Source organism: Exophiala oligosperma, assembly GCF_000835515.1.
Source record: "Exophiala oligosperma strain CBS 72588 unplaced genomic scaffold supercont1.2, whole genome shotgun sequence".
Lineage (NCBI taxonomy): Eukaryota > Fungi > Ascomycota > Eurotiomycetes > Chaetothyriales > Herpotrichiellaceae > Exophiala > Exophiala oligosperma.
Genome location: NW_015622819.1, coordinates 931,597 through 954,692, shown reverse-complemented (window position 1 = coordinate 954,692; position 23,096 = coordinate 931,597). Strand labels below are relative to the sequence as shown.

Genomic DNA, 23,096 nt, shown 5'->3' with positions numbered 1-23,096 from the left:
GCACAACTGGGTTCAAAAGAGACTGTAGAATCTCAGGGTCTTGTTCGGGCATCAGCATGGAGGTACCATCTGCCCGACCGTACGGTTTTGTGACCTGCGTGTATATTATATCTCGGGTTCGCAAGATATCGTGCAGATCACTTAGATGCATCCGGTATCTATCTGCGCAGGCCAATAGATGGTATAGGGAGCCAAATATCGTCCTTGGATCTGGCTCGGTGTACGGCGGGGTAGACTCGAGATCAAAGCATACACGGTCCGCTGAGCGGGCAGTCGTCGATCTCAAAGACTCCCAACGAGCAGCCACGATACATGACCAGTACAGTATCGGTTGGGGATAGTGTGGTCGATGGAGGCCCAGGGTCAGCGCCATGCGACAAGCGGACATTGTCATCATGGACTGCTGGGAGAATTGGGGAGAAGCGAGGAGCAGCAGGATGGATTGCAATGTCGACAGTGTAGGCAGGGAGAGCAGCTCGTAGGCGTCAAAGCATTGGTGGATAGACTGGGAGATGTCCTCAGCCAGCGCAGTCGCACTGGCGCCGGCGAGGTGAGCCGATACAAGACAGACCGACCGGAGCAAGAGCGGAGAAGAGTAGGGCTCCTGATTGAGGTCCCTTTCTTGAACAAGAGGCCAGTGAGGCGCAATCGTGGAGAAGTATCTTTCAAGCCCCTGTCAGACACTAACAAGGGCCCTTTTTATGCTTGACAAGTATGGATGTACTTACCGGTCGAGAAGAGAGGCTACGACGGCCGAGGTTGCAAAAGGAAGGTCGACTTTCCAGGGCATCCGATTCCCATCCTGGTCATTATGACTAGCTCGGTGAGAGATGGCTTGTTGTTGCTCTTCTTCAAATACACACTCTGAGCCCTTGGAAATGCAGTTTCTGCAGGGAACTCCGCCTTCGCAGCTTTGGCGACGTTGTCAGAGTTGGGATTATATCAACGTTTGACATCTCAGGACTTACCGTCGCTTGGATGACCGACATTGTTTACAGGCTCTGCCTGTTCTCAACCGTTTCATCGCCTCTGCTTACTGCATCATATATCAAGCGCAATGGTACCAAGACTCGATGGAGGTGGAAAATTAGCGTTGGTGAGGGAGTATATCGGTTCTCATAGTAGAGTTGAATTTTAGATGTAGGATTCGGATCAAGTTGGAGTGGGGTGGTTGGGCGTGTCTTCCCCGCGTGGCCCCTAACAGGAGGCTCACTAGGCGTGCACGTTTTAGTCTACCTAAGCATTGACTCCCTAAAATGGCACCTGTAGGAACCTACAAGTACTGGGTAGTCAAGTGGGTTGTTCACCTAGGTACCTATGTAGGTATCCCGCCTTCCGTACAGGTCTTTATACCAGCCTGTGAGCCTCCACATGCAGTAACCTTGAGGTCTGTACACCTCCAGCTTCCGTCCTCCTTCCTTCTTGTCTGGCCAACTGCATCAACGATTCTCACCACCAACCTCTTCCTGTTCTCCAGTTTATGGCGAACCATATTTGTGACAACTGCCGCAGGTACGTTGAGCTCGCCCACCTTGAAATGAGTGTACTGAGTGGCTTGCCTCCAGACTCAGGTTGAAGTGTCATTTTGAACACCCTCCTTATTTTACTCTCTGCTGCACTCGATGTCGACAGTACAGTCTTTCCTGCGAGTTCGAGGGCATTCCCTGGCCAACACGGGCCCAGCAAACTTTCATGTCTTCCACGCCCAAGGGCTTTTCTCGAAAGGTCTATTGGGGTCCCTCGAGCAATGCCGGCGGGCATCCCATGGATCTACACACGCCAAAGGAACCACCTCCTGAGCCCGCCATGGTCCAGCCCCAGTATTCTCTCAAGTCTGCTGGTCTGACGACAGCTGGTGAACCAACGACGCTGGATATTAGTCCAAATGTCAAGGAACACCTCTACCGCGTCTTCTTCGAGCACATGCAGCCAGTATTTCCCGTTGTCACCCAGGCAAGTCTGCGATACTTCCCCGTCACCCCGTTGCTGGAAAGCGTTATACTTGGCATAGCAGCACGTCATCATCTTGCCATTGCTTCTTGGAGAGACTACGGTCACATACAAAGAGTCATTGCTCATGAGCTCAAGGCCCTCTTCAGCACGCGGCAACGATATCAGCCCAAGATCCAAACCGTACAAGCACTCCTGCTGGCTTTGACAAAGATTGAACTCGTAACGCACGGTCACGGTGACATGATGTCCACGGGACTTAGACTTGGACTCCTTTGCAAGATGGCCAGGGATTTAGGCCTGGACAAGGCATCCTTTTCTGCGACAACCGATCGTGACCTTCTCAACGTCGCGGTATGGAAGGGCTGCCTATTTGAGGATGCAGTTCTTTCTGCCACGCTGGGCCAACCCCTCAATATTGTCGTCTCGCCCGAAGATATCATGGAGGCTCCAACCAACACCGGCATCTCAGAAGGTACCTTTTTCGGTGACGCTGTGGACGCTTCTCACTGTCTCCGATCATTGCTGAGAGTGGTCTATGCGAGCCAACCTGTCGATACCGATATCATCCAGAACTGCGAACAGGTCCTCAAACAGATACATCGTTATGGGATGTACTTGGGTTTCCGACAAAGACACCATTCCGAAAGCGAATATCAAGCGCTTTGCATGTTACACCATAACAACAGACTACTTTTTGTCCTCGGGCTTGCGTCCTTGACAAATACGTCAAGCCACCGCAAAGAACTTTCCATCATCCTGGCACAGGAAGCTACTTCGATTATTCCAGAAGCCTGTCAGACGCTAATGTGGTTCAACGTTGAATTTTATCTCCAGATGGGTTGTCGACTAAATCAATTGCTATACTGTGCTTCAAGAGCCTTGATGCTTGTTGTCGATGTCCTTCTTGAGGCTCGAAGGACACATAGTTCTTCCAAGGACTTTATCCAGGAGCTCGAGAACGCTGTCATTTCAGCTACATCATTGAAGGACTTTTTACTCAAAGACACCTCATGGGGATCACACTGGTCCCAGGGCCATACACTTGCAGCTGTCCTTGCTCGGCTTCGACAAACGAATTGTCACAGCCGGCAAATACCGGTTGAGTTGAAGAACGTTATGCGTCTTCGATCACTTGACCAGACCGAAATTAGCGACACCGGGACCTTCGGCACTGTTCGAAATGCCGATGAGTTCTTCTTCGACGACGAATTCCTCAACAATCTCCTTTTCAACTCTACAGACTGGGATGCTGTGCTGATGCAATACGAGAGCTATCCTCAGCCCATTTGGTGATCTGGATTTTGTCCCTTCAGAAAGTAGTTGCACCACACGAGTGCGGTTACAAGGTACAAGGCTGAATCATATATCGGATACCCTCTTAATCATCAAGGTGTCTTGCTATCCTCTGTATGGATAGCCGCGACTTCCTTCGTGTCCTCATTGAGCTCGGCAGTTGTGACTACGCCGTGTCTTTCATACTCGACATGACCATGGCACTGGTAAGTGCTGAATTCCTTTACCGACACACCCTAGCCTGACGTCAGCAAATTACCGACCATAAATGATTCCCCAGACTCACATTCAAAAATAACTCATCGAGCTGCTCGAGAGAACGGCCTTTGGTCTCTGGGAGGAAGAACAGAGCCCAGATGAAACCAAGCAAGCATGTGACTCCAAAAATAAAGCCGACCTACCCGCCATGTCAGCAAATACCATACCGGATATCGCGTTGAACATACTTTAGCACCAAGGTCGGCAGCTGTTGGGTTAATCAAATAGGGCAAAACCACCGCTATGAGCAGAGTGCCGGCCCACGAGACTGCAGAACCGAGAGCCTGTGTTCGGGAGCGCATCACATTGGAGCCAATCTCAGATGCAACGATCCACGCGACGGGGCCCCAGGACCAGGTGAAGAAGAAGGCATACAGACAACTAAAAGCCACTAGGCTTCTTGCTGCAGCGACACTGTTGGGTGCGACAGTTCCAACGATCGCGAAAGTGAACATGCATACGGTCTCAGCAGCGGCGCCCCATAAGAGAATGGTCCTTCTGCCAAGAAAATGAACAGACGGAAACATGATAATGATACCAGCCAGTTGACAGACTTGGGAGATGATACTGACAACAAATGCGTTGGAGATGCCAGATACCGCGTAGAAGTATGTCCCGTATCTATGACGATGTCAGCGTACGATTGAGTCGCGATGCGAAGCTGTGTCATGGAAGAAATACCCGTTGATGAAGCTGATACCTGACAAAACTTGCCACAAGAGAAGACCACAGGCGATATGAGTGCGGCGCATGTCACTGCCTCGGAAAGCGTCCAAGAAAGAGCCGGACCCTTCGAGCTCCTTTTCAAGTCTGATGTGTTTAGCGATGTCGTCTACATCAGCATGTATTTGATGCTCTGGATAAGTCTTTCCACGAAGCCTCCGGATCGACCTGGCACTTTCTTCCACTTTGCCGACTGAGAGCAGCCAACCTGATGCAGAGTCAGCCAAAATCCGGCCAGCGAGTTCAAAGGTACTTACGAGGGCTTTCCGGAAAGAAGGAGGCAAACACAATTAGGATGGTAGGAAAGACGAGCTGGGTGATTAGCGGAATCCTGTATGCCCATCTCGTCGACATTTTGTAAGTTCCCTGGTTGATGCAGGAACCTATAAGCTGGCCGATATTGATCCCAGTCTGGTACAATGCGATCATCATCCCGCGCATTTGTGTTGGGGCAACTTCAGCTTGATAAATTGGAACGAAACTGATGCACAAACACATGTTAGCGATCGGCCGGCACAGGTTGAGAGCCACTTTCAGTCGAGAGACGTGGCAACGACTCTCGACATAAAAGGGGAGAAGTCTCACTTTGACGCATAACCAATTCCAGCTAGGAACACCTGTTAGTCGAGTCGCGTGATTGATCTGACAATGTCTTACCTCCAGCGAAGAAGCGACCAAGGAGTAAACCCCATACATGAGGGACTGAGATCTGGAAAACGACTCCTACAACGGCGATAATGCCCATCCAGATCAGACCGACTCTTCGGCCATATTTCGTGCCGATGGGGCCTGCCGAGATGGAAGCAACTATGGCTCCCACAAGCAATACAGCATTTAAAGAGGTTTGGATTCGGGTTCGGATGTTGTATGAGTCACTTTCTTCGTCAAAGTACCCGTAGTCTTTCAGGAAGCTTTCGGTCGTCAGCACTGCAAGATGGTACGGAACATAGGGTGCTGACCTGACCATCGCCTGGAAACCACCAAGTTCGCCGCTGTCAATGCCAAAGAGGAGACTACCGCACATCACAAAACAGCATATCAAGATGGTCCTGATTTTGCTCCCTGAAGGGGTAGCCGCCGTGTCTCTGCTGTCCATGGTGTCCGATTTTCGAAGTCCCAAGTAAGAGATCGGTGTCTCTTGGTGATGTTTGGTTGCATCTTTCAGTCTGGGGACCTTGGGGCTTTTATACAGAGACTTTGTGCGGGCGAGCCATGAAAAAGATTGTGAGTTCGTGGATGTTCTGACCGCGGCTCGTCGGCGATGAGCCGCCACAGTCGATTGACCAATGCCGTCCCCTTTCTCCGGTTTACCCCATATTAACTTCTCGGCCTTGCCTGCTATGGCATGTCCACCCAATTTGTGATTGCCTGACCATGGGGTTCTTAGCTTGAGCCTTGCGGTGTATCGCCGACCAACCGCAAAGTGCTCACCAATGGCAGTTGGCGTTTGATTATCAAAATTATTCTGCCGAGTGCGGCGCCTGCGATGTGCCAATGAAGTAGGGTTACCAGCGCCTTGCGATACCTTTGCTCTTGTTGCCTGCGGTTTCCTGCCGACGAGCCGCAGCATATGCAAAGTCGTGCCAGCGGCCCACCATCACCAGCACGGCATACTTAAGAGTGTACGTGTTCACCGTGGCAAGTTGCACCACCCTCAGGGAATGAATCATTTCTCCTACAAGTCTTCCTACTCTGCTCTGTTGTGAGGGCATCTCCTATTCCCCTTTGCCGACATAGCAGATAACATCCAGAGGAGGTACAAACTATGGAAAACATATCACTTGACAATTTTCAGGAGAACTTCAATTTTCGGGCCGAGCACGTAGATATCAATGGATTTCTATCGAAGCAGGGTGTGGCCAACTTTCTAGGCATTCCCTACGCCCAATTCCCAGCTCGCTTCCGAACAGCCAGGCGTGTCGACCTTGATCTCCTTGATGGGCAACTGGATGCGTCGCGATATGGGCCTCGCTGCCCTCAAAAGACTGACAATATCCACCCCATGATGCATCAGATGTTTGAGAAGTTGTCAACCTCGCAAAGGTGTGACGAGACCACTTGCCTGCACCTCAACATATACGCTCCGCCACAGTCCGTTGGTGCTACCGGACACTCGGATTTGCCGGTCTTTGTTTGGATACACGGAGGAGGGTTCAACAACGGTGACAACACGACGGAATTCGGTAGGTTCCAGTGGCCTGAGCCCCTTGACTGCAGTCATTCGCGTACTGACCCTGACATTCAGATGGCAACCATCTTGTTCGCAGGTCGATGGACATTGGGATGCCAATCATTATCGTGACCCTCAATTACCGTTTAAACGTTTTTGGCTTTCTGAGTTCTGGGGAGCTTGTACAAGAAGCGATATCCCTTGGTGAAATTCCGATTCTGAATCAAGGTCTTAATGACCAGCGACTTGGTCTTGAGTGGGTTCAAAGCTCGATTCACCATTTTGGCGGAGATTCGTCCAGAGTTACTCTGTCCGGCGAGTCTGCCGGAGCCTCGTCGACCTTCTGCCATCTGAGAGGCGGCCGTGCGCTCTTTCAGCAAGCCCTGATCCAGTCGAGTCCGAGGCCACGTCTGAGGACGCTTGAGAATGCACAGGTTACATTCGATCAACTTGCCAGATTGGCAGGTATAGCGGACCATGCGACAGGTGCCGAAAAGCTGGCTGGCCTGCGAGCCTTGTCCGCAGATCAACTTCTTGAAATGTTCGACGGCAGCGTCTCACTTCCTATTGACGACCCCAATTGGTTAGATCAGGGGGCTCAGCACGGGAATAGCAGGTCGCCACCCTTTCAGAGTCACATGCCTAAATGGTGTTCGAGGATCATCTTAGGCCACACAAAGGACGAAGCTGCACTCTTTCTAACGCCCTATCAGAATCTGCCGGATGCGGAGCTTGTTGATCATGTACGCAAACTGGTGCCGGAAATCGCGAATGAGGCCGTGTTCTCCAAGGGCAAAAGCGCTTTACAAGCACTTACCGAATGGGCGACCGAGGAGACTTTTGTCAAGCCAACAATCGAAACGCTTTCGCATGTCGCTGAGCAGGGCACCACCGTCTATGCCTATGAAATCTCCGTCGTTGATCCTTTTCCAGGTCCGCTCCATGGCTATTCGTGGCACTCCTTTGGAGTACCGTTGACCTTCTGTCAACCTCCAGGACGAGTCTACCCTCACATCAAGGCGACGCAAGAGAAGATGTCCAAAGCGCACATTGATTTCATCCACGGTCTCGAGCCATGGGAGGCTTTCAATGTTGGCAGGCGAAAGATGTGCTGGAACGGAGAGCAAACGCACTTGGTGGGCACTTCAACGGCGGGAAGGAAGGAGGAAGGGAACAAGGGGCCGAATCTACCGTGCAGAACATCTGCAGAAACGGGGATGGGGGTTATTGCTGCGGCGTTGAAGATGCAGACGTCCTAGGCTCGATTTCGCCATCGGTTCAGACACAGACACATCTATGCTTAGACCTGCCGCCGTAGCTGGCGTGTACAGTCAGCGCCCGTCTGTAGGTCGAATTACGCTCGAAGGTGTGACGCCTATAAGTTACTCTACAGACACGACTGCGATATTCTGTCGAGATCCACACAAATCGATCAAATTCTCTCGCCAATGATACACTCCAGATCTCTACCAGGATTCTTCTATTACTGGTCTTCCAGCCTACGAGGCATTTGTGTTTCTGAAAGGGATGCCCAAAAGGATTATGTATCCCATAGACTACCTCCCTCTGAAGAATCCCTCAGCAGAACCCGTCCTGCAGTCGTTCCTGGCGAAGATTAGCTCCAACGACTGGACCGAACAATCGAGTCTCTTCCTATTGCTCTTCCATCTTCTCAACCAGATGCTTCTCCCACGTTCTCACTCTCTAGGCGTCAGACCTGTAAAGACTGGGAAAAGGGCTTTTGAGTAGGTGGTTCAGCCCACGTCAGGCATGGACTTGATCTCGAGTGTCTCTCTGAGCCAGTCGTCACATAAAGCACGGAATCTCATATATAATGAATAACAACCAAAATAAACCAAGCAATCTAGATCCCTTGGCGGTGTCTAAACATTGGAGGCCAATGTTCAAATGACTGTCTAATGACATATTTTCTGACACTGAATGTTTAATTGCTCCTTCATTTCAACGCGTCAGACGTTTCTCAACTTTGCACGGTCACGTCTTCAACGACATCAGGTGCATTGCGTCCCCAGTCATGTCTCTTTCTGTATCACTTGATTTACCATGACTGAAGAACTCACATATGGAGCCCATCCGCAACACTGTGCATTCACCACATCGACTTGAAATGTTCCTTCCCACCCGGTACCTACAGTGAAAAGGAGCATCAGACGACCCTATGGAGTATCTCTAGGACCACCCAAAGTAAAAGAGTAACATTCACCATGGATCCTCGACCTTTGAAACGTGTCAAAGTTGACAGTAGTGATAACACGACTACATCCTCCGAGTCCGTGGCTGGTGAGACTGCAGATGCAGCCTCTGTAAGAGCAAGACGAGCGCACTTTCTGAGTTCCATCTCTCGACCCATCTCTCCTCCAGGTACATCTCGGTCCGAGACCAGCACACCTCAGCCCGAAATCAGCACAGATCTAGCACCACACCAAGTCTCTCAGACAATGGGGAACCGAATCCGTCCACTTCATGTAACCAAGACTGAGGCCCATGACACAGGACTTTCGACAGGCGAGACGAACCTTCCCGCTACTGCGAGTCCAAAGCAAAATGGCCAGGATCGGCAGCATGCCACATATATCCCTTCACCTTTCAGACTAACCTCAATTCGAGACCTGCCTGCTTCGGAAAACAACGACACCATCTCCCTTCAAGACATACTCGGCAACCCTCTCATAAAGGAAGCATGGATCTTCAATTATTGTTTCGACGTCGATTGGCTCATGACCTTTTTCGACCCCGACATTCGGCCACAGGTCAAGGTCAAGATCGTCCACGGCTCATGGAAGAGAGATTCGGAGAACAGGATCGCCATTGACGAAGCGTGCAAGAGATGGCCAAACGTTGACGCATTGACGGCATACCTGCCGGACCAATTTGGGACGCACCACAGCAAGATGTTTGTGCTTTTCACCCACGATGACACGGCACAGGTGATTATCCACACCGCCAACATGCTCCGTAAGGACTGGACGAACATGACACAAGCGGTGTGGCAGACTCCTTCATTGCCAAAGCTCTTCGTGAAAACCCCCAGCTCTACTGTGGGCAACGTCGGCTCCGGATCACGATTCAAGTACGATCTTGTGCAATACCTGAACGCCTATGGGAACAAGACAAAGTCACTCCGAGAGCAACTCGTGGACTACGACTTTGGGGCCGTCCGAGGTGCCCTGATCGCGTCTGTCCCGTCTCGCATGAAGGACTTTAGTCTTGCCTCTGGTGTCAAGGAGCTGTGGACCCAGAAACTCTATGGATACCCTAGTCTTTTCCGCGCTTTGAAGACGATCAAGTCACAAGACGAGGTTGAGAAGGAAGACGTAACTCCTTCGCCAGCACATGTCGTATGTCAGATCTCATCCATCGCCACCTTACCAGCGACATGGCTCAATCAATTCTTCCCGACACTCTCCAACCACAAGCCAGCCCAAATGTGGGACCGCATCTCCATCATATTCCCTACACCTTCCGACGTTGCGGCGTCTCTCGACGGCTACTCATCCGGAGGATCCATCCATACAAAAGCACAGAGTGCGGCACACCTGAAGCAGATCTCGACGCTGAGGAAGTCTCTGTGTCGATGGACTCGAGGGCCCAACGTGGATGCCAGAGCGGGCAGAGACAAAGCCGCACCACACATCAAGACGTATGTGCGGTTCAAGGAGAAGCCTTCCCCCCAGACACCGACCCCTGATATCGAATGGGCACTGTTGACCAGTGCCAACTTGTCGACTCAAGCTTGGGGTACGTTGCGGGAAAAGGATCAAGAGACTGTGGTTCAGAGTTTCGAGATTGGCGTTCTCGTGTGGCCTGAATTGTTTGAAGAGGGGTTCAATTCCGGGGAGGGAGAGGGAGAAGAGGAGGAGTTGCACAAGAATAATACCATCGGTTCCGAGAAAGATGGGAAGCCCCATGGCAAGAGCAGAACATCGAGAATGGTTCCTGCATTTGGGAGTGACGAACCAAAAAAGTCAAACGTGACAGCTAGCAGTGGCGTCGGTGATGGTGGTGTTGATGGAAGGACGATCGTCGGGTTAAGGCTACCCTATGATTTACCCCTGACACCGTACGGACAAGGTGACATGCCTTGGTCGCCGCAGGGCACTTATGATGTTCCGGATGGTCATGGGAGACGATGGCCAAGGGACTTTTATTGACTAGGTTCAACGAGTTTACACGGCCGTGCTATTTCGGGCGCTTTGTATACAAAACCGTCAAAATCATCCTCCAAGTGACAGCAAATCACCAACTAGAGTAGTAGAGTCTAGACCAACAGTCTACATCTACCTAGGAATGGTCTTTGGTGTATTTCTTTGCTTTCCTTGCACCGACCATTGACCAGAGAATTTATTCAGCATAAGCCCTATAGATTCTCATCTTGTCCGTCGTCGCCGACATTGTAACAGGGACACCTTGACCGATGAAGAAAATGCCACCCTCCTGGAGCGACATTTCCTTGTCCTCTTCCTTCTGTCCTTGCACCTGAACCTTCATGTTACCATTGCCGTTCGTGACGATCATGGTACTAGGTCCGTCGACCGATTACGACCGTCTCCGTCTCTCCGCCTTTCAACTCGGTGACCATCATGTTGAATTCGCTCATGGGAGGTTCGAATTCCCGTGGTCCTGCCGTTCTCGCTCTTTTCGGTTCGTGTCCTTTTCAGGGTCGGTTCTCCAGGGTCGTGCTGGTTGAAGGTCAAAAGATTTCGCAAAAAAGGTCGACAGAAATCCCGGGTCGGCCCTCGGGCAAAACCCGGTGTCGAGGACATTGTTGGATCTCGCCATGTACTCGACGATTGTCACCGGACAGGTAAGCGTGGACGCCGTCGGCGGGGATGTAAAGGGCCTCGCCTTCCTCCAACACCAAAGTAATTCATACAGACGAGCGCGACCAGGTCCTACCGTTGTCGTCCCTTGCCGTGTTGATCCGCCACCCTGGGGAGGGATCAAGTCGAGAATGTACGACTTGGTGGGTGGTCCTCCCCAAACTCGTCCCTCGACGACGACGAGAGTCCCTTTATCGCAGAAGCCACCGTCTCCGCCCCCCCCCCACCCCCCCCCCAAAACTCTTAGGATCCCATCGGAAAGCAAAAAAAATGCCAATTCGTGATGGTGATGTATGCGATGACATCAGGTCGAACAGTTGTCATTCATTCATTTCGCCTCAAGATAACGGAAGGGTCGTCCGCTCGATGGATGGATGTTTTCCTTCCTGGAAATCCACCTGCTTACCTAGTCAACAGCCCAACAGTCAACAGGAATCACCACCATCGCGGATATCCCGCCAAAACAGAAACCAGTTGATGAACCAGCGGACTGGATGTCGATATTCTCGTCGGCTCACTTTCGGGGACGTTGATGAGGTGGGAGGTTCAACGACGACGAAATTTAATTCGCCGCAAAGGAAAGCCGAAAGAGGTGGAGACAAGACCATCAAGATCGCAACGTGCACAGGCGAGGTCGGAGTACGGCTAAAGGTATAGATAACGAGAGAACAGTTATGTAGTCACATATCGAAATAGAAATATGCTGCTGAAATGATAGTACATGATCATTATCCTCTTCATCATTACATCGTATAGACTTGGCCACCCTAAAAAGAAGAATTCCTCGCGTGATAGCCTGAAGTATCGAAGGGTATATTCCCAAACTCATCCATACCAGACTCGACAGCACCGCCAATAAATTCTTCAAGCGACGTATTCAACGCGGACCAATTGATGGCCGACTCAGGTACAGGACTGGAATGTCGATCGTCTGCCACGCCGTCACCGTCACCGTCACCGCCACCCTTTTGCCTTCCTCTTGGGTAGCGAAGACTTCCATATCCAGAGTCGAGGGAAGAAGCGTTGGAGTGATTTGCCTTGAGGCCTGAGTTGACAGCTGCTTGATTATTGGACATAGGTTCAAGACTGGCGAGCCTTACTGGAGTAAAGGCCTGGCCTGTCGTTGGTGGTCGCGGCATGATATCTGGGCCTGAAGAATTGACTGTCACCCCAAGACCAGCATCAAAGTCAAAGTTGAAGTCACTTGAAAGAGCAAGTCCTCGCTCATCTCCCTGAGTCCAACTATGGCATTCTTCATCATATTGATCATTTTCTGGATCATGGTTCGGAGTTATCGGGAAAGTCTCAGGACCAGAAAGATTATTGATTTGATGTAATGGTTGATAGCCCGTCTCATCCAGCAGCCGCAGAGAACCCTCTCGTTCTACATTCCGTGAAGGAAATGGCCTGCTGAAGCTTCTGCGATGGCTAGGGAGCAAGAACTGTGCGTCGGAACTCGACCTGCTCACAGAACCCTCACCATTAATCGGCGAATGCGCTACCGAGGTAGTTGGAGTGAGTGAAATCGAACCTCTTCGCGCCGCTTCTGACGGAACCGCTGAATATGGAGGTACTGAATATGGAGATACTTCGACTGAAGGACCACCCAGAGCCATAGACGGACTGGCCACGGGCTTCATCCGCTGGAGGACGTCAGACATTGAGGCTCTTAACTGTTGTCGTATGAAGTCTCGTGCAGCAGGAGATTGGAGCCAAGCTTGTTCGGAAGAACCCGCAAACTGATCCAGGCGAGATTCAAAAAGCTCGCCCAGGGCATTCATCGCTCCTTGTTCTGGAACGGGTTGGGCTTTCTCCGGCTCCACTTGCGAACCCATGTTGTCTGCGTATGGACTGCTGGGTTGTGGCTGTCCCGGGAACAATATGCTGTAAATGATGTACCATACTTGCTCGGGTGTACTCGCCGGCCTCTTGCGGCGAATGTCGTTGTATTGGCCATCGTCAAACTTTTCCGGGCAAGGGCATTCTACCAGACCACATGGTTGAGACTCTCTCACATGTTTATCTAGAAGCTCCTTCCTGTCGAATTTAGTAAAACAGCGAACACAATGAATGCGCCGCCAGTGGACCCTGTACAGATGTTGCTTCACTCGGGAGATATCCGGCCAATAGCCACTGGCGCAACCGCGATAATGTTTTTCTTGTACGTTTCGTTCCGAATATCTGTCTTTGTCGTACTTGCAGAAGGGACAAGCAAACAATTTCTCGGGGGATTGCATGGACTCTGGTTCGTGTTTCAACTTCTTCGGCGTTCCAGAACCATTCTCTTCCTCATCATCATCGTAAGGATCTTGACCGTGCCCACCACTGGAAGACCGTTTCAGTGGTGATCTTTGGCCGGATGTAATTGAGTTGGCCGGTGACAGCCCGCTCTGTCCGCCGCCGGATTGTTTCCGCTTGTTGGCATGGGTCCTGACGTGGCCGTCCTGTTTCTAATTAATGACCAAGAAGTACGCGGGAACTCTCGCACTTACCTCGAATTGGGCTCCCGTTGCCAGAAATGCTTCATGCTTTTGCTTCGATATGGCGGCCTGTAGCTGAAGGGTGAATAGCTGTTCTTTGACTTCCAACGTGGCCTCTCGTTCTCGTAAGGTTGCTTGCTGTTCTCGTATGCTGGCTTCTTTCTCCCTAAAGGCAACCTCCTTCTCGCGAACAGCTAGACCATATTCGCGTCGACGAAGCTCGGAATCTCTATTTTCGCCCCAGTTCCAAGGAAACCCATTTTGCGAAGCAGTTTTGGGCTGGTCTCCACTAGGCGTAGTCAGAGGTGACGGGGATTTCCTACCATGAGACTGACTTTCTGTTGGGCGATCGCTTTCAGGGCAGGATTTGGGCGTGATGGTTGATTCCCACAATGTTGCCGCACATTGTTGTGACTCGGCACGGGCTCGTCCTTTTATGGCTGGTTCCAATTCGACCTTGCGCGACGGTATCGCGCGAGAAACACTTCGAATCTTTTCTGTAATATCATGGCGACAACTCCACCCTACTTGGTCGCAAGCGGAGCAGAGTATACGATCACCATCTTCGCAGATAGAGCAATGGTAATAGAGCTGGTTGAGACGAATCGGGTTCTGGCAGTGATCACACCTCATCGACTTCGAATTGCTCCTTGATGGTTTTGGGTCCAGCTCCGACTCTTTCGACAACAGCACGTCGTCCTTTTCTCTATGGGCCGGAGTATCCTCCAGTAGGAGTGCGGGCTCATTGTGTTGGGTCCGGGTTGAATCTTGAAATGGAGTGTATTGAGGAAGCTCGGCAGGAAGTTCAGCCGGGAGGTCACATTGTGCATTTTCCAACGTAGATTGTGATCTTTCCATCCATTTGCGAAGCTCATCTTTGCTGTCAAAGTCGGCCCAGCTTGGCGGATCGGTGGTGTTCGATTTTCCAGGGCGTCCAAATTTGCCTAGGCTAAGCGTCTTCACAACCTGTGAAGCGATGCTTTTGGAACTCTTGGTGCGCACAGGCAAGCTTTGTCCGGTACTAGACTCATGTCTGTGCTGGACCGAATTCACCTCCGCATTCACCAAAGCCGCTCGCCTGTGTTCGTTGTCTTTCTGACTTTTGACAGACGCTTTCTGCGTCTTTCTCTTCTTGATCGACTTTTTCCAGTTCGTCAGGTATCTGCGTTGAGCATTGAGTATTTCAACTTTGGCCGGTGCTCGTGGTGGGCATGGGTCTTGATCTTCAGAGTCGATGCTGTAGTGTCGATATGCTGGGCCAACACAAGGTGGGCTGATGGCGGATATGGGGGACCCTCTATACATGCTCAATGCAGCGCCATCTGCTTCCCGTTGTAGAGTCGACAGCGAGTTGAAACTGTTGGACCGCTTCAGTGGGTATGGCAGAGCATCGGAGACCAGATCGTCGCTCAGACGAGACTGGCGATAAGGGATGGTCCGTGTCTTTCTCAAGACCGCTCGCTGCAGAGCACTGTTCGCGTCTGCAGAGTGCCATGATTGTTGTGAACGTAGAGCCCTCTGTCTCTGATCTGCCTCTTGAAGTCGTTCTCTGATATCTTGGGTAGATTCGTCGGTGATGCTTATCCTCGCCCTTATGTCGGGCTGGTCGCGCGTGCGGGGAGTCGACGCAGCCATTGTGCGTTGGGAATTGCTGTGGACGTGTTTCCACAGTCCGTAATCGTACCGAGGGTGTGGCGAGACAAATGGTTCGAGGTGGCAATGGCGATCGAAAGGCAAGTGCGTACGGAGACAATCGAGTACGGCTAAGGCAGCAAAGGCTGCTGTCGAAGAGGGAGGTGGCCATCTTTTTGATCCCAGCTTGTAAGAACTCACACACTTGTTCAATGCAGCTGCAGCTTTGCCGGGGGGTACGACATGCGTCCCGGCCGCTAGACATTGAACGGTATTAGGCGACTGGGGGTGGAAGATGCCATCTGCCTATTTAGTGGCCCCTACAAGTTACCCGTAGCCGTGGCTGTTGCTGCCGCTGGCACTGCTATTGGGTACTATTCGGTAGGAGTGTTACCGGGGTCTCTTGTACGCCTGGCCGGTGAGTGTCAAGTCCGGATCACACAGCCACAGCCCCCTCAACAGTCACATCCACTTCTGCCACACTTGATCTCACGGCACTAGCATTGTACGGTCTAGTGTCTCTGGCAAGGCAGAATCTCTGAAAACAAAAGACGTGACTCCGGATCGACGATGAGGTAATTTACCTCTAGTACAGTTCTAATCCTCCAGAGACTGTTGCTCAGTACAGACGAACATACCCTCCAAGACTTCAGTCACTTAATCACTCACTACCTGTCAACTCACTCGACACCGCCTCGACATGGAAGCTGCTGCAAAGCGCTTCTTTTCGTCCCCATACTTTGCCGTTGTCGGCGCAAGTCAAGACAAGAGCAAGTTCGGCTATCGGAGTGAGTAATATGTATCCCTGTCCACTCGATCATTTGACAACAATATTTTGACGGGCATACTTGTTACGTGCAGTCCTAGCATGGTACCATGTCCATTCACTTCCCGTCATACCGATCAATCCTGGTCGACCGTCAATAGCGCTGCCGTCCAAGACGTACGACACAGTCCCCTCGGTGTCAAGTCTTCCGAACCCAGCCACGACAGCCCTGTCTTTTCTCACTCCACCAGCAGTCACGAGAAAGGTGTTGGAAGAAGCCAAATCCGCTGGAGTTCGAGCGGTTTGGTTGCAGCCAGGAAGTTTTGACTACCAAGACTTGAAATACGCCCTGGATAATTTTGAGTCTGCTGTCGGCGGCTTTGAGTCTGGCACCGCCGGCGGAGAGGGATGGTGTGTCCTTGTTGACGGCGAGGAGTCTCTCAGAGCAGCAGGTAAAGATATTGTAAGGCAAAGATTATAGGAAGTCAATTGCGAATTGATTCAACCGTTTAATGTCCCACTACTTCGACGTGATGGTGTCAACTGCTCGACCTTACGACGATATTTTCACCCTCTCCTGACAACCCGCAGACGGAGACCAGCTTCATGATCATTCTGACAGGCTCTTGCGATGTCCAAACATTGCGTTCTTCATCGCGGCCCCTTCCTCGACTGTTGCCTCTCCACCCTGAACTCTCGCGTTTCTTAACTCGGCTTCGGAGAATGTCTTGATAGGACCTTCGAACCAATGTCTCGCGCCCCACTTGGGAAGGAACCATCCTCCCAAGCTGATGATAGAGATGATTCCAATACAAATGGGTGCATAATTCAGTGTCTCTGCGTCCACCGGGTACAGTTGTGGCAGCAGCAGAACGATAAACAGAAAAGATATGTACAATGTGGCGATTAAAGCCAACGGTGCAGAGAACTTTCCCAGATTCCATTTGCCTGGCACAAAAGTCTTACGACCCACTGTTTGTCTGGCGACGATTGGGAAGAGGTAAGAGAAGTTTGTAGAAATCGTGGCGGTGGCAGTGATGGCGGAAAAGGCAACAGTTGATCTGCAGATGCGTCAATAACTGTACTTGATAACCGTTTGGATTCGAGAACTTACCCGATGACAGCTGTTGTGACGATAATCGAGATGGCACAAACCAAAAGAGCGGCATTGACCGCCATCTTTCGCTTGGACAACTTCCTGAAGAAGCTGCTGAAAGGGAGAACATGGTCTCGAGAAATGGCGTACGTGACTCGTTGCGCCGACATGAAACACGATGCGGTTGCGCATGTCGAGTCAACCCAGAGCATGGAAAGAATCGCAACGGCCCCGTTTTCTCCAATGGTCTGGACCAGGTACTCGGCCCAGTTGTTTGCATACGTCGCAGAGATGATACCTTCAAAGTCTTGCATGCAAAACAAAATCAATATCAGGGTTGGAACTGACAGAAGCCACGCGGAGAAGGTTGAGAGGTAGATGCCCTTGGCGACGACGGTGGATGCTTGCTTCGTTTCCTCGCTGAGATGGGCGCTGGCATCATATCCATAAAAAACCCAGGCGCCAAACAGGACCGAAATGACCCAGCAGTATCCGTCCGACGCTTGTTTCTCCGAGCCCAGGTTGATGCCGTTGTAGAAGAGGTCGAAGACCCCGTGGCTGCTATTGAAATGCTTCTTGGAGGCTTCGACGGGGAACCAGACCCAGTACATGAAAAAGAGCGAGAAGAAGATGAAGACTGCGAACCGGAAGTACCATTGAAGCAGTCTCGGACTGTAGATGTTGGGTATCATGGCAAAAATCATGCCTATGCTCGTGAGCAGCCACAGAAACCTGCCGAGTTGATGTTAGTGTCAACGACGGTGAGTTCCATGTTTCCAATCTAGGGTTGAGGTTGATGACGGGGAGAACACTAACCAGCCCTTGTGCAGTACTTCGGCATCAGGATACTTGATCATCAAAGCGCTAACCAGAAAGTTTGTCGATCCCTGCTGAACACCAGGGACAACGGTGACCCAGCCTGCCCACTGTGTTGGAGTCAGTATGGTCTTGCCTTGAAAGATAGAAAAGGCTGGAGGGATGATAGGCGGGGAGGGTGTTTGGGTACAGGGTGCGTTCACATACATTCCACCAAGCCGTCATCCAACTCAGGAACGGACCGTATTTCTCTCCACCAAGACGATAGCTCCAGAAGTAAATCCCACCGGTGGTTGGCAACGCAGCTCCCAGTTCCGCCATCACGAGGGAAACGATACAAGAGAATCCGCCGACCATGGTCCAGTTTGCGAAAGCAGCTTTCGGTCCTCCGGTATACATGACCCATCCGAAAAGGACGGGAATACCACTCACAAAGTTCATCGAGGTGACTGGTATAGTAAAGATGCTCTTGTTAGCCTATTCCCCTTTTCATTTCGGATGCATGTCCGGCTTGCGGTGCTGAAAAGAAGAGGAACAGAAACGTACACGTAGCGGCCCATGATTCGAAGAATCCCAAACATCGTATAAACTCCTGCTTATACCCCAAGGTAGCCAGATGATACTCGTCATGGCTGAGTATCATTCCTGGCTCTGTTGCCGTACCATCTTGGAAGGAGATGGAATCGTCGTCCGGGGAAGCTGATGCCACCGTCTTCTTTTCGTCCAGCCGAGCAGGCGCTGCTTCTGGTGGTGATGCGTCTCCGATATGTGAAGCCATACCTGAAGAATTGCTTGGAGGTAGGTAGGTAACGGACAAAGACGTCCTCTGGGGGGTTGGTAAGCTATCAAAAGTCGGCGATGTGAAGAGTGTTGAGCAGGTAATAAAGGTGCCTCAGGACTCGAAACTCGTCTACCAACCCTGGATAAGAATCCGTACAAGAGTAACAAGGTAGAGAGAGATAGAAGATCAAACCCAGGTTGGGCCGGGCTGGGCTGGTCTCGGCTTGCTGGCTGGCTACCCTGGGTTATGTATATGTCTGGATATAGACGAGTTCTTATTACTCCGGCCAGACTTGGCCAGCCAGCCCGCCCCTCTCCCAAATCCATCGAAATCAACGAGCCTCGGACTTCAGCACCATCTTTACGGAGTAGAGATTACTCCTAACGACTTACGCCACGGATTCCTTCGCGGGGGCAAAGGCATGGGACTTGCGTATCACAACTCTACTACAATAGGTAGCGCGATAGGCTTTTGACAGTGATTCGGTTGGTTGATTGGGGGAAAGGGCGGTAGTTAGTGGCACTGGCCCGTTATCTTGGACTGACTTGCGTTTAGGTTGGAAACACCCTCGTGGGGCCAAAGCTTACCTACGAGTACCTAACCTATTGAGGTGCGAGAATGCGGAGTACCGAGCTACAGCGATAAACCTATCTCGGAGCGTGCCAGGTGACTTGCTTCTCTCAATCACGGACGACGTAGTCCTCGTGTCGCTGAGAGGCGTCACGACACAATACTGTATACTGTAAGAGGCACTGTACCGAAACTTATTCTCAGCTAGAAGGAAGAGAGGAAAGAGGAGGAAAGGGCGGACTGGTTTGATGATGGAGATGGACCAGGCGATCGAATGTTCTTATCAGGACAGGACCCTGCACACTTTACTCGCGAGCGGCCAGTGCTTGATCATCAAGGAGAATAAGCCCAACCCCCGCAAGGACCAAGGACCTAAGTACAATAGATAGCCCAACATACTCCGGTCCTTATAGCTAAGCTCGATCAAGCAATTCCTACCAGGCCATTGCTCGTCCTCTTATTCGTAATCTCGGGGAGGGCAACTTGACTTGACTTTTCTCCTGTGGCTTACAAGTCGAGGGTGGTCGAGACCAGGTCCATGGAAAAGAAAAGGTTTACACTGTTGATGAAGTCGCGCGCTTGTACGGAGTATGTCAAGAGTACGTGCCGAGGATCATGGCAACAACAATCACTTTGATAGGGAGCCCAAGAAAGGATTGCATGCCCAAATGCTTTCGTAACCATCTCGTCGTATTCCGTAGTCGGTATTCCTCGGCTACACACATTGCGCACATCCGTCAGTCACTTCTCGTGTCGGTGGCTCTATAGTAACTCAAGCAAGGTACTAGTCATGCAGTGTCCTCGCGTAGGAGCGCGCGACCTGGGACTTCCATTACCGAGTACACAACACAAAATTCCCCGAGATTTGGTTACAGATCGCCACGTGGGAAATGATGTATGCTGCATGTTCGATCGATCAGTTCTGATCAAGGATCAAAGATCCCCGGGGCTGGATGGATGAAAGTCAATTTCAGCAGTGGGTGCAAAAGGAATACGTGTATCAGACATGCTAAAACTTTTGTTCCATTTTCACAGAGTCCTCTAAACTACCATGAGCTGCACACGGAAACAAAACGTTTGAAATTAGACATGTATCTTGATGTTCAAGTGGTCGAAAATAGCAAAACACCCATGTAAGATATTTTCTGTGTCCCGAGACTACCGGCCAGTCTTCTTTCTCTCATACCATCTACATGGGGTATACACGACGAGCGTAATGGCACCGGACAAATAAATACCGACGTCGCCACCATACGTGCCGAAATAACGAGCAATAGGACCGACATACTAGAGCAAATCGTTAGTATCTTGATGACAATCAGACGTAGACGACTTACCCAAACTTGAGCCATACCAGTGACACCACCTGCTAGATAGCCAGACAGCAATGCCAGGGTCGCAGAGATACCCAGGGGCAGTTTTGATGGCTGGTCCCACACCTCCAAGTTGTAACCTTCACCCGATCGCTTGCGGAACAATTGATCTTCGAGCAGAAGGATGAGCGTAAAAGAGATGGTCCAATATCCCAGCAAGGATACAAAGTCGGAGACAATGGTCGAGAGATGGTCTTTACCAGCAATAGCGAGGATGGCAACGACCAAGGCAACCAAGAACGACCAGATGAATCTGGGAATGGCATGGAAGTAGTGGCCGAGAAGCTGCATGGATAGACCCGAGGAGTAATTGATCGCGATGTTGTTGCCGAGCACACTGAATGTCAGGAGCACCAGACAGAATTTGCTCCATCCCAGAGGATGGTAGACTTCGCGAAGAAGACCACCAAGGCTGTGATTCTCATATGCGTCTGCGTATGGAGGGTAAGCGGCCAACAAGGCAGCATTGCCGATACAGGCACCGGCGACGGTGATAAAGGTGGTAGGTATGGTCAGACCCGCTAGGGTAAGGCCAAAGATCTTCCAGCTCTTCGTCTTGGCCGGATAGTTGCAGTAATAGTCGGCAGCAATCGAACACCAACCAGATGCACTCGAGAAACAGATGGCCATGAAGCTCAGCCAGGAGCCTGCCACCTCAAGGTTCGTTCCGAAACCCGGTGCCGAAGGCACAACGTGTGGTGCGGCTTGCCCGTACAGCACACAGACTAGGATGAAACATACGATCCAGCTGTACTTTTCAAAAGTATGAATGATTGAGAATCCAAACACCGAGACGACGTATGAGATGACGGCCACGATAACGCAACCAACCGCCACGGTCATGCTGTAGTCGCTCACCGCAGACAGCATTTGTCCCGTGATGACCACATTGACCACAGCAAATCCGGCACCAACAATGACGTTGAGGACACTGCAGAGCTTGGCGCCCCAGAAGCCGAACGAGTATCGAGAGGTGGCAATCTGTCGAAGACCCGTCTTGGGCCCGAGTGTACCAGTATAGGACGGGCAAAGTGCGCCCAAGAAGGTTCCGACGACGATGGCGGCGACGGATTGACCGAGAGTCAGACCCATTTCAGGACCCAGGACACCGATGGGGATGGTCCCGACATGACAGGTCATAGACCACCACATGAAAAAGGCATTGAGAATAGAAGGCGGCTTTTTCTGATCCTCGGGGATGCGGTCGATACCTTGCGTCTCGACGCCCATCTTTTCATCCAGCCATAACTCTCCTTTGCTTAGCCAGCGAAGAGGCGTGATGGAATTCTGGATCTCTCGGGCCCGAGCAATTTCGTAGGCTGGAGTCACGCTTCCGTGGCGAACCTCGCTGTCGTCCGAAGAAGTGATATTCGCCTGCTTTTCAATGTCGACGACATCTTTAGACTCGCCGATCGTAGGCGACGAAGAAGACTCGACCGAGGCCATGGTTTAAAAGGTTGGCGAATCCTGATATGGGACAGCAGGATTGCAAGCTGTCAGAGTGTCAAAGGAAAGACGAGCTGTACAGGAAGTCGAGGGAGGGAGACGAACTATGAGGCTGATCCCCCGAGCCCAGTATCGTTGATATATATTTGAAGATTTGGACCAGGACGGTCGGAGAAGTTAGCTAACGAGCCTCGATCGCCCTGGGTCTCGAGCAAGATACGCCAAACGAGAGGGACCCCATGTTGATGCGACCCTATTCAAGCCCACATGGGTGATCTGAAGCATGGTAGCGAGTCAAGAACGCGGAGGCAGCCGATGACAATCGCTTCTAGACGGTCAGCGTAGGACTCCAGAGCGAGGCTTGATAAGGACCGACCAATGAGATTCGTGGTGTTAATCGACAACCCGCCACCTCGTCCAGTCCTCTCCTTGCACGGCTGTCCAGCTCTTTTCGGAACATCGCCGATGGACGGGATGAGAAGAGATATGGTAGAGAGAGGATGTGATAGGTCGATGACAATTTCAGTTTGCGAGAATTTCAATCGTTGAGACGTTGCAGGTGTCCTTTTGGTGTGGAGGATTGTGGTTACACGATGCATACTGTACGTGTAAAGGGGACTTCACGGGAGAGAGAGAGGCGCGAGCTTGAGCCACAAGTCTTGGCACGGCTAATTAAGCATCGTCCAAGCAGTCTAGGCAATTGCTTGAAGATAGACAGACCGGTTCGTAATTAAACAATCCCATCTATTACGATCTTGCATAGCATAATGAGGCCGGTCACTCCGTGCTGACAGCCAGTAATGCAGACCTCGGCGAGCACCTAATCTGAGTACCCTGCCTCTTTCCGGGGCACAGGCCTGGTATTTGACATTGATAGATTAGGCTCGTTACCCTTATC

The 23,096-nt window shown here is 51.3% G+C and overlaps 7 protein-coding genes across 9 annotated transcripts; 4 read left to right on the top strand and 3 right to left on the bottom strand.

The window, feature by feature from the left end:
* Nucleotides 1-1,692: 1,692 nt before the first annotated feature.
* Nucleotides 1,693-3,246, top strand: PV06_01813 (uncharacterized protein; the record flags this gene model as incomplete). The annotated part of the gene is made up of 1 exon (XM_016402444.1): nucleotides 1,693-3,246. One exon carries the CDS (start codon nucleotides 1,693-1,695, stop codon nucleotides 3,244-3,246), a length of 1,554 nt encoding a protein of 517 aa, XP_016266341.1.
* Nucleotides 3,247-5,710: 2,464 nt separating this feature from the next.
* On the top strand, nucleotides 5,711-8,213 carry PV06_01812 (uncharacterized protein). Its single transcript, XM_016402443.1, has 2 exons — nucleotides 5,711-6,410; nucleotides 6,473-8,213. The coding sequence occupies exons 1-2, from the start codon at nucleotides 5,993-5,995 to the stop codon at nucleotides 7,654-7,656; spliced, it is 1,602 nt and encodes a 533-aa protein (XP_016266340.1). The 5' UTR covers nucleotides 5,711-5,992; the 3' UTR covers nucleotides 7,657-8,213.
* A 169-nt stretch (nucleotides 8,214-8,382) lies between these two features.
* Nucleotides 8,383-10,569, top strand: PV06_01811 (uncharacterized protein; the record flags this gene model as incomplete). Its single annotated transcript, XM_016402442.1, has 1 exon — nucleotides 8,383-10,569. Exon 1 carries the CDS (start codon nucleotides 8,623-8,625, stop codon nucleotides 10,567-10,569), a length of 1,947 nt encoding a protein of 648 aa, XP_016266339.1. The 5' UTR covers nucleotides 8,383-8,622.
* A 1,370-nt stretch (nucleotides 10,570-11,939) lies between these two features.
* PV06_01810 (uncharacterized protein) lies at nucleotides 11,940-15,598 on the bottom strand. Its single transcript, XM_016402441.1, has 2 exons — nucleotides 13,731-15,598; nucleotides 11,940-13,682 (listed from the first exon to the last, which is right to left on the bottom strand). Exons 1-2 carry the CDS (start codon nucleotides 15,351-15,353, stop codon nucleotides 12,006-12,008), a joined length of 3,300 nt encoding a protein of 1,099 aa, XP_016266338.1. The 5' UTR covers nucleotides 15,354-15,598; the 3' UTR covers nucleotides 11,940-12,005.
* A 326-nt stretch (nucleotides 15,599-15,924) lies between these two features.
* PV06_01809 (uncharacterized protein) lies at nucleotides 15,925-16,629 on the top strand. Its single transcript, XM_016402440.1, has 2 exons — nucleotides 15,925-16,138; nucleotides 16,212-16,629. Exons 1-2 carry the CDS (start codon nucleotides 16,051-16,053, stop codon nucleotides 16,595-16,597), a joined length of 474 nt encoding a protein of 157 aa, XP_016266337.1. The 5' UTR covers nucleotides 15,925-16,050; the 3' UTR covers nucleotides 16,598-16,629.
* Nucleotides 16,630-20,391: 3,762 nt separating this feature from the next.
* On the bottom strand, nucleotides 20,392-22,408 carry PV06_01808. 2 transcript variants are annotated; one of them, XM_016402439.1, is made up of 3 exons: nucleotides 22,304-22,408; nucleotides 20,717-22,245; nucleotides 20,392-20,666 (listed from the first exon to the last, which is right to left on the bottom strand). In XM_016402439.1, the coding sequence occupies exons 2-3, from the start codon at nucleotides 22,196-22,198 to the stop codon at nucleotides 20,538-20,540; spliced, it is 1,611 nt and encodes a 536-aa protein (XP_016266336.1). In that variant the 5' UTR covers nucleotides 22,199-22,245; nucleotides 22,304-22,408; the 3' UTR covers nucleotides 20,392-20,537. The 2 variants fall into 2 exon arrangements, with proteins under 2 accessions (XP_016266336.1, XP_016266335.1); XM_016402438.1 differs by having other exon boundaries at nucleotides 20,717-22,408.
* On the bottom strand, nucleotides 22,398-22,939 carry PV06_01807. 2 transcript variants are annotated; one of them, XM_016402437.1, is made up of 2 exons: nucleotides 22,575-22,939; nucleotides 22,398-22,523 (listed from the first exon to the last, which is right to left on the bottom strand). In XM_016402437.1, the coding sequence occupies exons 1-2, from the start codon at nucleotides 22,795-22,797 to the stop codon at nucleotides 22,456-22,458; spliced, it is 291 nt and encodes a 96-aa protein (XP_016266334.1). In that variant the 5' UTR covers nucleotides 22,798-22,939; the 3' UTR covers nucleotides 22,398-22,455. The 2 variants fall into 2 exon arrangements, with proteins under 2 accessions (XP_016266334.1, XP_016266333.1); XM_016402436.1 differs by having other exon boundaries at nucleotides 22,398-22,939.
* Between the last annotated feature and the right edge of the window lie 157 nt (nucleotides 22,940-23,096).